The 12067-nt window shown below is 48.2% G+C and overlaps 1 protein-coding gene across 1 annotated transcript in view; it reads right to left on the reverse strand.

Moving 5' to 3' along the window:
• Positions 1–12067, reverse strand: part of Slc18a2 (solute carrier family 18 member A2) — a 32587-nt gene that overhangs the window by 14680 nt on the left and 5840 nt on the right. Inside the window, exons 4-10 of the mRNA XM_042689127.1 lie at positions 8946–9004; positions 8601–8684; positions 8198–8290; positions 7125–7214; positions 6975–7018; positions 6845–6905; positions 4929–5024 (exon numbers count right to left, since the gene is read on the reverse strand). Of these exons, the coding sequence (XP_042545061.1) occupies positions 4929–5024; positions 6845–6905; positions 6975–7018; positions 7125–7214; positions 8198–8290; positions 8601–8684; positions 8946–9004 (527 nt within the window). The remainder of the gene's footprint in view (positions 1–4928; positions 5025–6844; positions 6906–6974; positions 7019–7124; positions 7215–8197; positions 8291–8600; positions 8685–8945; positions 9005–12067) is intronic.

A 12067-nucleotide genomic window follows, 5' to 3' on the forward strand; every position in this document is an offset into this window, starting at 1 on the left:
AAATTCACACACTTGTCCCATACACCTTACAGGACTAGAGAGTCAAGTTGTACGATAGGCCCTGGGTGAACAGCTCTTCCAGTCCCATTTCAGTCATTTCATGCATTCTTCCTATCTGGAACTGAGAGCCCTCACCTTGGCCCATACAAGAGAAGGTCACCTTGCTTTTGCTCTGAGTCCCAGGGCTGGCTCCCTGACTCTTTTGGACAGCTCTAACTATGGGACACCAAGCCCTCAACTCTCCCCTGTCACTTTTACCCACAGTCCTAGTTTACATCCAGAGCCATTAGAATAGCACAAGACTCTGCCCCATACCCAGTCTGGCCTGCCAGGGCCATTGCTCCCAGTGATGGTTCCCATCAAGTTCAACTTATTTACCTTCAAAATAGGATTCCTGGAGCAGACCCAGCCCCACCTCCCTTCAGCATTATCAGCTGGCCAATAAGCATCTGAGGAAGGAAAGGAGGACTGACTGCATCCTTCAGGGCTGGCTCCACAAGGGGTCCTCAGTCACCAGCTCCTCTTTCCCTCACCCCACCTGTGCCAGCCTCTCTGCAGTCCCCTTGCAATAATAGGACCATTAGGAGCTTGTAGCACACAGACCCCCTCTTGCTCTAGCCCCCTACCTCATCTTCACGGGAAGTTCTAACTGCAGAACAGGACTGTGCCTGTCGCCTCTGAAGAAACTGCACCATGTGCCTTTCAGACCATTATCTCTGCCCCCTGGGCATCTTTTGAATCTGCCACACACTAGCTGGCTTTATCCCTCCCACATTTCTATCTGTTGCGAAAGTAACAAGAATGAATTCTTGTGGAGTCAAGTCTCACTGAATTAGCTCTGGGGAACAGACCTTTTTCTGGTTCTTTTGGTCCACTTGTCTTAAATGAGAAGAAGAAAATACTACTGGCCTAGGTTGCTCTGGTCCAAGGATGGCAGTCTACTTGTCTTCTGGTATCCTCCGCTAGCACAGGAAAGCTCATGAAATCACAGCTGGCTAGGAACAGAAAGCCCTCTGCCTGGCAGACCAGTGTCTTTCCCTCCATTCCATTCTGTCTCACCATACTGCACTTAAGACAAATGGGCCAGAAGGAAGAGGCTGGCTCCATTCTTCTCTGCAGCCTGTCCCCCAGGGCCTTTGCTTTCCTTTGGGCTTCATCCTGAACTTGGCCCCTAAGCATCCAGATTGCCCAAGGGAGGTCATTTGATCTAGAACTTGAGGTAAAAGGAAAAAATTATTAATGGATTCTCTCTGAACTCATAACCCCGTCCTCCCAACCAGGTGGCAAAGGAAGAATTTGGGGTCACACTCACAAGGGTAGAGGTGGGCTGTCATCTCTTCCTCTCTTAGAAACTGGCTCAACCACAGTGATGTGTGTCACATGTGCAACGTGTGTCACCCAGCTAAACAGACTATTTAGCTCTGCTTCCTGATCTTTCTCCACAGAAGATGGGGAGGTCCAGAGGCAGAATGAGTTCTGAGACTCCCAAACAGCCAGAGCTGGCCTCGGCCACGGGGTCCTTTGTACTGCCCTGCACAACTTGAGGTGACCTCAGGCTTAGGGACCTACAGAATCTCTAGGCCCCAGTCCAAGAACCCCCTTCCATGGGGACTCAAACAGGTAAGAAAGGCAATTCTCTTAAGGGAAGGCAAGCCTGCCTCCAAGGCAATGCACTGACGTGCTGCAGAGAAGCCAGTGCAGGTGCAGCACAGCTCGGGAATCCGGGCAAGCCAGAGGCCTACGAGATGATCTCCACTGACATCCAGCCTCTGCTATCTCAGTCCTGCGGCCTGGGGCTCCTGGTTGACCTTAAAGACTTAATAGAGAAAGCCTCAGGCTCTGTCTGGAGAAGATGGGGGAGCGGAGCAGCTTAATGCTCTGCACACAGCCAGGACACATTCAATTAGGATCCTAAGTCAGTTACGTGGAGACATCCGAGCAGCTCTGCAGGTGAGAGCGTGCACGAAGCAAATACAAGGAGCTGGGCTGCACTCTGCAGACCACACTTGCACAGATGGAGCCTTGAAAACACCCAAGACCCAAGGCACCAAGGACCAGAGGGAAAGAGAAGCTGGGTAATGACCTATGAGGGACTGTTCCTGTCTTCTATGAAGGTGCTCCTGCGTACTGTTAGAAGCAAGCATCCCTCTCCCACCCAAGCCCCATGCTTGCAATAGAAGCCACTGAGGTTCTGAGGTTCTTCTTCCTTCCCAACTTCCAGGAAGGTCAGAACTGCATTTTCTGCCTAAGAAATGGCCTCAGTTTATCTTCCAGAATCCTTCCTCCTCCCCCGAATAAAGCTTGCTATTTGGGGCTTATTTGGGGTTTTGCTTTTCACCATAACTCACATCTTATGAAAATCATGCTTTGCAGGGTGCAGTTTGGTGGGTTTTAGTATAGTCACAAGATTGTGCAATCATTTCCACTACCGGAACCCAGAAGATTATCATCACCCCAAAAACAACTATCATGTCCATCTCTGCTCCACCCTATACTCCAGGCCCCTGACACTTTTTAATGATTGTTTAGTAAAAGAACCTCATCTCCAGTAACTACCAAAAGCTAGAAGAAGAGGTGTGGCTTAAGTGGTAGAGCACTAGCCATTAACAGAAAAGGCCAAATGAAAGTGTAAGCCCTGAGATTAAGCCCCAATACTGTAACTAAAAAACAAAAACCTGGAGCTAACCCAGATGTGAAAGAGTAGGGACTGGCTGAAAATGTATGACATGACTTTAAAATACAACAATATGCAGGCATTAGAAGGAATGATGGGGTGTGTATCCACTAAGCAAGGCAGAGTGAGTCTATAGGTTTTATTCTACTCATACCCTCAAACTCCTTTAAAATGTTAGTTGTGGGGCTGGGAAGGTGGCTCAGTGGTGCAGTGCTTGCCTTGCATGCATGAGGCCCTGGGTTCGATTCCTCAGCACCACGTAAGCAGAAAAAGCTGGAAGTGGCGCTATGGCTCCCATGGTAGAGCGTTAGTCTTGAGCCGAAGAGCTGAGGGACAGCGCTCAAGCTCAGAGTTCAGGCCCAACGTCCGACCAAAAAAATAAATAAAATGTTAGTTGTTGTTGTTTTTTTTTTTTTTTAAGCCAGGCACTGGTGGTTCATTCCTGTAATCCTGAGATCTTAAACTGAGATCTGAGGATTGTGATTCTAAGCCAGCATGGGCAAGAAGGTCTGTGAGATTCTTATCTCCAATTAACCACCAGAAAACTGGAAGTGGTGCTATGGCTCAAAGCGGCAGAGCACTAGCCCAGGCAGAGGACCTAGGCCCTGAGTTCAAGCCCCATAACCATGGGGGGAGAAGAGAGAGAGAGAGAGAGAGAGAGAGAGAGAGACAGAGAGAGAGAGCCTAAAAGATAAACATAGACCTTATTAAGATGTAATATTTTCCATTATATTTTAGTAAGATATAAAAGGAAAGACAGAATAAAAGAATGAAACTGTTCCAACATACAACTAAGTGGGATAAAAGAAAGGAAGGTTACATTTTAAAAAAATAGAAAAAGTTTCCCCAGAATTGAAAGAGGGGGTCTCTCCCCAAGTGATAACCCATCACATGCCCACAAAGACCCCACTGTGAGCCAGTCACCACTGCAGAGAGAGCCCACTATGGGAACACCCCTGGCCGCCTCAACACCACCACTGCGTGCCAGGAGACAACAGAATTGGTGGCCTCAAAAACCCAAGGAAAAGGGCTGGGAAGGTGGCTCAGTGGTAGAGTGCTTGCCTTGCATGTATGAGGCCTTGGGTTTGATTCCTCAGCAGAAAAAGCCGGAAGTGGCGCTGTGGGTCAAGTGGTAGAGTGCTCACTTTGAGCTGAAGAGCTGAGGGAGAGCGCCCAGGCCCAGAGTTCAGGCCCCATGACCAAACAAAAAACAAACAAACAAACAAAAAAGGAAAAATGATTTCCAACTAGAAATCACACAAGCTAAGCCAAGCAAGTACAAGGTAAAGGTGAAGATGGCTGCAGATACACAGCATCTCAGAGAGAGTGACAGACATGTACCACCTTTGCCAAAGCTGCAGAAAGATGTGTCCCTGGAAATGAAGGAGTAAACAAGAGAGAGGACACAGAAGTACACCAGAGGCAAAGAAGATGTCCAGATGATGGAGAGGAAAATCTCAACCTGATCTAGAGAGTGCCATGGACAGCTAGGACAATGTCCACAAATGAGCAAAACCACAAAAGGTTCAGGTGGGCTAACATACCTAACTGCACTTGAGAACTTTTATCTTGCCAGAGATTCTGAAAGATAGGTTCATGAATGGAAAAACAAGGCCATGACTAACTCCAGGGAAAAGGGGGGGAAAAAGTCAAAATGAAAAATTAATTAAAGCACTGTGTTTATACAGCTCAGCTAGAAGCAGTATTCACAAAGTCAATGATAAATGCTAACGTAACCAAAACACTTGACGCAATTAAAGGAGCCTCCCTTATCTGCATGGGACACTTTCCAAAACCCCCAACATATACCTGAAACTACAGATTATTACCAACTATTATTACACACTTCCTACATACATCATGTACACCTATAATAAAGTATAGTAGTAAGATTAACAATATTAACTAACAATTAAATAGTATGTCTTTATAATATATACAATATTTATATTTTAATATGATACGATATATTAATAATATATTTCATAAATATAGACCTTATTAAGATGTCATATTTTCTATTATATTTTAGTAAGATGTAAACAAGCATTCCATTCTCTGTATTTTTGGTACTTTCACATTTTATGTGAAACATTCATCAGGAATGATATAAAAGCTGGAACTAAGAGCTCTAGGCACTGAGTTCATTTAGAATTAAGCAACAGCAATTGCTTTGCCACCATGCTCAGTAGGGCTAGGCTGACAGGACCTGCCCTGGAAACAAAGTCTCTAGAATGAGAACCCCAGTCCTTACCCAGCTGCCACTTTCGAGAACACATGGTCTCCATCATCCAGATGGGCAAGGCGGGCTCCAGCATGGCAATCCCCATATTGGCAAAACAGATGGAGCCTTGAAGGGAAGAGTAAGGTTAGTGGGCTTCTGTTTCAGTATCACGTGACCTTGACCGTCTCCAAACATAGTCAAATGCCAATGCCCAGAGCTCAGCTATTAGAACTTCTACTTCCCTAAGAAAATGATCAGTGGCAAGCCCAGAGGATAACAATGGATGTTTATTCTAATCCTAAACAAGTAGAATCCCAGAATCAGTTTGGAGCTGAGGAGAGCCTCAGCAGCCATCAGGTTCAACCTACCCAACTTAATAGAGAATAAAAGGAGCTCCAGTTTGTGAGTGGAGGAAGCTGCTAGAGGCACCCAGCAGCGGAGCCGTTTTTAGATCACACACATACTGGGGCAACTGAGGCTCTTGTAAAGATGTTTTCTCATGCAATGAGCACAGACATGTCTCATGGTACCCTGAGATGCCAGAAAATCCAAGGGTTGTGTTGCATATGGTACAAATGTACTACCCATATAGGATACCTATGCAAACATTCATTATCACTCTGTCAAACAGACCCTTTATTAAAAAAAAAAATACAGCCACCTGGAAAAATACACACAAAACCGTCCTTTATCATTCTGGGAGCTTCCTGTGTTATGTTCTGTGGAACCTATAATTTGCTAGAACAAATTCAAAGAATATTGTGCAGCTGGGAAGGTGTACACATAATGAAGCAAGGTTTTTCATTCTCTGTGACATTTACAGGCAGAACACAGGAGTGATTGGGCTCTCTCCTCACCCACCTTGCTGCTAACCATCCCCCCTCCCACCACCCACAGACACCAAAAGCTGCGGCTAACTCTGCCAGTTAGTGTTTGGTACATCCTGATATTCCTTATATTCTGGCACTTCCCCTCAGCAGTAAGGCTCCTAAAAACCTAAGCTCGGGCTGCACAGACATGTCCAAGGGTCAAGGGGTCACATCTCTAGGACCCCATCCTCCACAATCCTCTTATCCCCAGCCCTGGGTTGCTACCTGCACCCTTAAGTCCCCATAGCACGATGAGGTTAGAGCATCAGTTTCTCCACCCTAAACAACTGTGTGTTACCCTCACCAAATCCATAGCACAAGGGTTTAAACACAGACAAACTGAAGCTCTGATTAAAGCTGAATTTAGAGACCCTCAGCTAGGGCAGGGTCCAGGATTCCTAGGCACCCCTAGCCCTCCTGGATGCCATAGTGCAAAGCTGCCCAGGGAGCAGCCCACAGCCAGGCCCTCCCGATGCCAGGGCCACCACCGGCCCTAACACTCAGGCCCCAGCGGCTCCTGCACAGACTGGGCCCTGGGAAAACAGCCACAGGCCTAGCAGGGAGGTCCTCATGGTCACTGGGGACAGTGACTAGAGAGATAATAGCCCATTCTCTCTCCTTTCACAATCAAGAACCCAAAGGTTTAACCTATCCCCAAAGGGTGCTTTGTAGTAAGGAGAGCAATCTCTGGACCCTCTGGAGCTCAATTCTGAGTCTCTATTCATACATTCCCATTGGAATCAATACCCACTCAAGACCCCTTCAGTGAAGGGGTCTTCTAGAAAGTTTAAGGCCAAACACGGATCACCTTTTAACACAGTCAGTGAGCAAGGTGAACTGAGACAGGGCCTCTTGTGGCATCGCATGAGCACTGCAGAGCACCATGCATGCCATTTATATTTACCCAAAAGGAACGGGACCTTGGCTGACAGACATGGCTGGGGAAAAAACCATTTCCTGAGTCAAAACATGCTGCCTCTTATATTCTTCTGGGGCCCCACATTTCCAGCAGCTCAGAGAAAATGGTGCTCTCCCTCTCCCCCCAGCACCCTGCCTCTGGCATCTCAGAAGCCCCACCTGCAGCGATGAGGATGTAGGGGTCCTTCAGCAGTGTGGTTAGGGGTGTCCCTTTCTGACTCTGTCAAGCAAAAACAGGGATTATGAGAGTCACTGGTATACTTCGGGGCCCTCACTGCCCAGCTCTTACCTCTGGCTGCACCCGGGATGGCTGGAGCACAAACAGCTGAACAGCTACAAGGGAAGAACACAGATGTCCATTCTCAGGACGCACACCTGGCCCAATCATGGGCAACACAGATGCCCAAGTCCCACCACCACGCTCCAGGACATTACTCACCTCCATCTAAGAGCACCAATGCAGCCAGCACCAGGAATGGGGCGGTCTTTCCCACAAACTCATAAAACACGCTCCCAAAGGGGGGTCCCACTGCAGGAAGAGAAAGGGTCTAGCCAGTCCTGGTAGACACATGCCCCTCCGCACAGGAGAACCTCCCTCCATTTATTCCTTATGTTTCCCTTTCTGCTTTGTTCCAAAACAGACTGGAATGCATGCCCACTGTTTCATTTGTTGTTGTTATTGTTGTTGTCAGTCATGGGTCTTGAACTCTGGGCCTGGGTTCTGTCCCTTAGCTCTTCAGCTCAAGGCTACTGCTCTACCACTTCAGCCCCAGCGCCACTTCTGGTTTTCTGAGTGGTTTATTGGAGATAAGAGTCTCATGGACTTTCCTGCCTGGGCTGGCTTTGAACTGTGATTCTCAGATCTCAGCCACCTGAGAAGCTAGGATTACAGGCGTGAGCCACCAGCGCTGGGCCCATGCCCACTGTTTTATTCAGTTAGTATCATGTTGCCTTTGCAGCCTCCTTCTGGGGGGCTTCTCCCTGAGAAATATGGAGAACAAAGGCTGAAGGTCAGAGGACCTGAGCCAGGCCCTGGCGCTGTGTTGCTTCCACAGCAGAATGGAGCAGGCTGGCTCCACCCACGCAGTGGGGGTGGAGGGCTTCAAGGAAGGAATGGCAAAGACAGGGAAAAGACCTGAACCTGCCTCAGGGAAGGGTTTGTCTCTGGCCTGAGATGTCAGCCAGGGCAGGTAGAAGACAGCAGACCAGAAAGAAGGTTCTTACAGACTCAAAGTCAGAACTTTGGAGAGAGAGGAGGTCCAGCAGATCACCATGTTCAGCCCTGTAATTTATATCTGGGCCCAGGGAGGTTTGGCACAGAGACCATGGGGAGCCCTGGCCCTTTTCCAAAACATCCACAAATGTAGGAAACAGAAAGGAGAGGGCTGGAGATTCTGTCCGTGGGAATGTACCCACAGCTCTACAGTGGCCAGGGCCCTGGGACTGGGCCCATCACTACTCAACGCCAGACAGGCCCTGACAGGCCCTGCATGCATGGTGGGCTCTACCCACCTAAGACCCCCATGGCCAGGCCTCCCAAGGCGATGCCCATGGCGTTGCCCCTCTCTTCGTCATCTGTGTACACACTGGCAAGCATGCCCATCCCTAAATAGGAGAAGACACTGTCAATACCAAGGCTCTTTGGAACTCCACAGATTCCATCCTTGTCCCCTCCCTTCCCTGGACTCCCTTACCCCTCCCCCCCGCTCCCGCGAGCCAGACCAGCATCTCCCCCTGAGCTTGTGGACCAGCTGGCTATGTGATTGGCTGAACCCCAAAGGAACACGAACACCTTCTAAAATCCTCCCCTCCAATACCTTGAGTGCCTAAATTTGCCCAGCTATTTTTGCAGGGGAGGGCAGTCTTCCTGGGTGTTGGGTGGTCTGCCCCCCCCAATGGGGGTTTTCACACCTACCAGCCACAGAAGAACAGGAGGAGCCGATGCCCTGCAGGGACCTGGCGATCAGCAGGAAGGCATAGCTGCTAGAGAAGGCAAACACTGCGAAGAAAAGAGCCACCCACCACCTGGAGGCCACGCCCCTGCGGGCAAGACCAGCCTGCCCAACAGGGGGATGTGTCTGCCCAGCCTGTCCCAAGAGGGGATGTGTTTCAAGTCCTCTGTTAAGTAAATACGCAGTCACATTCATGGTTTCTGCCCAGGAAGCCCTTCCCTGTGTTCCCTATAGGAACCCCCAAGTGTAGCCTGATTCCCAGCTGGTAGGAGGCACATCTCAGTGGAAGGTCAACATGCAGCACTTACTAATTGTAGAGATAAACATGATGCAAAATCCTGCAAACATGGGAATTGGATAGCCGATTCTGTAAAACACAAATGAAAATCTGGTGACTGTAGGGTTGTTGGTTTTTTCTAAGGCTTTAGATTGATTCTCCCCCATTTACCCTCCGGGATCAGATGGATAAGTGTTTGGGCGACTTTTCGAAAAATTCATATACTCGTCGTTTCCTATGTGACCTTTTAGTGTTTGACTGTCTTGGACTGTGAATACATTTACGGACTGCCACTCTGAACAGACATTTCTCTGGAATAAATGTTAACACAAAGCACATCCAAACCACACAGCCCTGATTTCTGCCTATTTTTGGTTATTACTCCTTTAATTACAGTCTTAGCTAGAATTCCCCCAAAGGAACGCTGAAATCAAATGACTGGTAAAAGGCTATTAAGTAATTCACCTGGCAGCAAAAAACAACAGCACTATGCGGAAAAGATGCTAGGATGTAAGATTTTTAAATTTGCCTTCTGCTGATCCCTGGGAGACCAGCCTAGAAAGATGGCCCTGTGTTCTGTGCAAGAGCTAAAAAATCAGCCAGGTGCAGGTGACTCACACCTGTAAGCCTAGCTACTCAGGAGGGTGAGAGCTGAAGATCATGGTTCAAAGTCAGCCCAGTCAGGGAAGTCCATGAATTCTTATTTCCAATTAATATATATATATAGAGAGAGAGAGAGAGACAGAGAGAGAGAGAGAGAGAGAGCTGTGACTCAAATGGTAGAGCACTAGCTTTGAGTTGAAAAAGCTCAGGGACAGTGCCCAGGCTCTGAGTTCAAGCCCCAAAACTAGCACACACACACACACACACACGCACACGCGCACACACGCACACGCGCACGCACACACACACACACAGAGGCAACCTAAACCACCCTATAAGACCATCACTTACACAGAGCTCTGCACCAGGCCAGTGGTGAGAAACCCTGGGTCTTCGAGGAGCCCAGAGCACTGAGGTATTATGGAAATTCCCCTGAGTCTCCCTCTCTTCCGTAAATTTGCCTGGATGAGACAGACAGACAGCGTGGTGCCTGCGTGAGCATGGCAGAGCCTCCTGGACACTCTGTGACACAAGGCAGGGCACACGCTGGCTAAGCTTCAGCCTGGGTGGGTTTCCTCCTACCCAGAATAGCCTGGAGCTTTTCAGGCTGCTTCTCCTCTCCCAAGATGCCTAGAACCTGAAGAGAACCACCTGTACTCAAGATAGAAGGCCAAGCAGGCTGAGCCTGAATGGGCTCTTCTAAACCAGGCTAGTTGCCCTGAAACTAGCAGGCAGGTCGCTTTGGATCCTCTCCATACTCTGGGGGGGAGGGGGTAGGAAAACTTGTCCCAATCATGTGGTAAGCATACTGTGGGTCATGTGTAGCAACATAGATGTGGGGAGGGGCCCAAGTTTGAGATGAAGGATCCCATCCCCCTGGAAACCATAGCGCTGTGTGCCTACACAAGGGAATGACTCCCTCTGGGAATTTAGCCAGGCAGGTGTTGAATAAGTGAATGGCAAGGCTGGAAGGAAAGACAGGCTGGTACCAGTCCACATGCTCCTCTTGAGATAAAGCAGCTCACCACATGTGCATGAAAACTGGATTCTCATGCTTCCCTCTCGTTGCTAGATACACAGGCCAGTACCTCCAACACTGGCCAAGCTCCGGCTAGGCTACCCAGAGGTCAACCTCAGGCAGGATCCTTCCTGGGTGCTCAGCCCCAGGACAAAGAAGATTCAGTGTAAGTCCTTACTGGGGCTCCAGCTCTGCCATCCCTGTACACCTGCCTCAGAAGGGGACTGTAAAGTGTCCTCAGGGCACCGAGCAATGGGTCAAACACCACCACCAGGTCTTCTTTCTTCCTCACAAAGTCTGCTAAATGGATGAGAACTCAAAGGACATTAGTAATAAAGGTCTGAATTGGCCTTCTCTCAATTCAACACCATCTCAATTAAAGTATTACTAGCAGAAGAGGCTCTGATTCAACAAACCTTTAACCAAACACTCCATTGTTATCCCCTTCTGAGTCACTTTCCATAAAGCTTCAGGGAGCAATTAATCCAATTTGACTAGAATAAAAATCATACATTAAGCCCCCAGATAAACATGAGAAACAATAAAAGCTATGCCAATTACAGGTACCTAATTGGTGGAGAAAACCTTTAGGTCCCTAAATGGTCCCTGGCAGGCACTAGTTTTTCTCTAAAGCTAACAAGGAGGTTGACTAATGCAGACTGGAATCTCAGCTTGCTAAGACCTCAGTTTTCCTTTATGTCAGTAAAGGACAAAAGCAAGAAACCCACAAGATATAAACCATTCCCAGATAAGCAAGAGTCACTGTCTGCTTTCCCTCATCTCCTAAAAGGTAAAGCAGGAAGTGAAAGATATTTTTAATTCGTTCAGAAATACAGAGATAGGAAGTCAATTTGTTAATGAAACAACAGTCTTGAGTTGGCTATGAGATCCACACAGGAGGCTCACAGGCCCTGAGTGTGTGTGTGAACTGGTGTGTGGCCTCAGGCCTGGGCCTGGTGTTAGTCCTGGACACACAGCTCCAGTGAGCTTCCCATCCCAGGAGAGTTGCTCTAAGTCCATGGCTGGTTTCTCCTGATTTCAAAGCGAAGACACTGCCACCATCTAGAACAGAAGATCCCTTTCCCAAACAGCTGGTTTCCCTGTCCACTGAGAGGCTGAAAAGGTCACTGCTTATTCTTACAAAGCCTACTGCAGACCAACCCAATGGTGCTGGAGAGAAAAAAAAACAAATAAATAACCCTGGTAAATTTCATAGAGGTTTCATGCCCTGTGGCTTCCTCCTTGTCATTCAGATGCTAGCAAAGATTTGTGAGGAAACATAACTGCTTTCAGATACATGAGGTAACTATGGAAATAAATTAAGCCAATGGCTGCTGCTGGCTTGATAAAAAGCAGACCCTCTAGACAGTGACAAGCTACGGAGGAAGTCAAGAGAGAGACAGCCCGCAGCAATGGCGGTGACTTTCTGCAGGCAGCAGCTGATCTGGAGGATCTCTTGGTTCTAGAGATGCAACTACCACTTAAACTTCACACCAAGTAAATGAAGACAAGGATGTCAAGTCCTGAGCTGG

Source organism: Dipodomys spectabilis, unplaced genomic scaffold (genome assembly GCF_019054845.1).
Source record: "Dipodomys spectabilis isolate Male_0828 unplaced genomic scaffold, ASM1905484v1 ptg000125l, whole genome shotgun sequence".
NCBI classification, from domain to species: Eukaryota; Metazoa; Chordata; class Mammalia; order Rodentia; family Heteromyidae; genus Dipodomys; species Dipodomys spectabilis.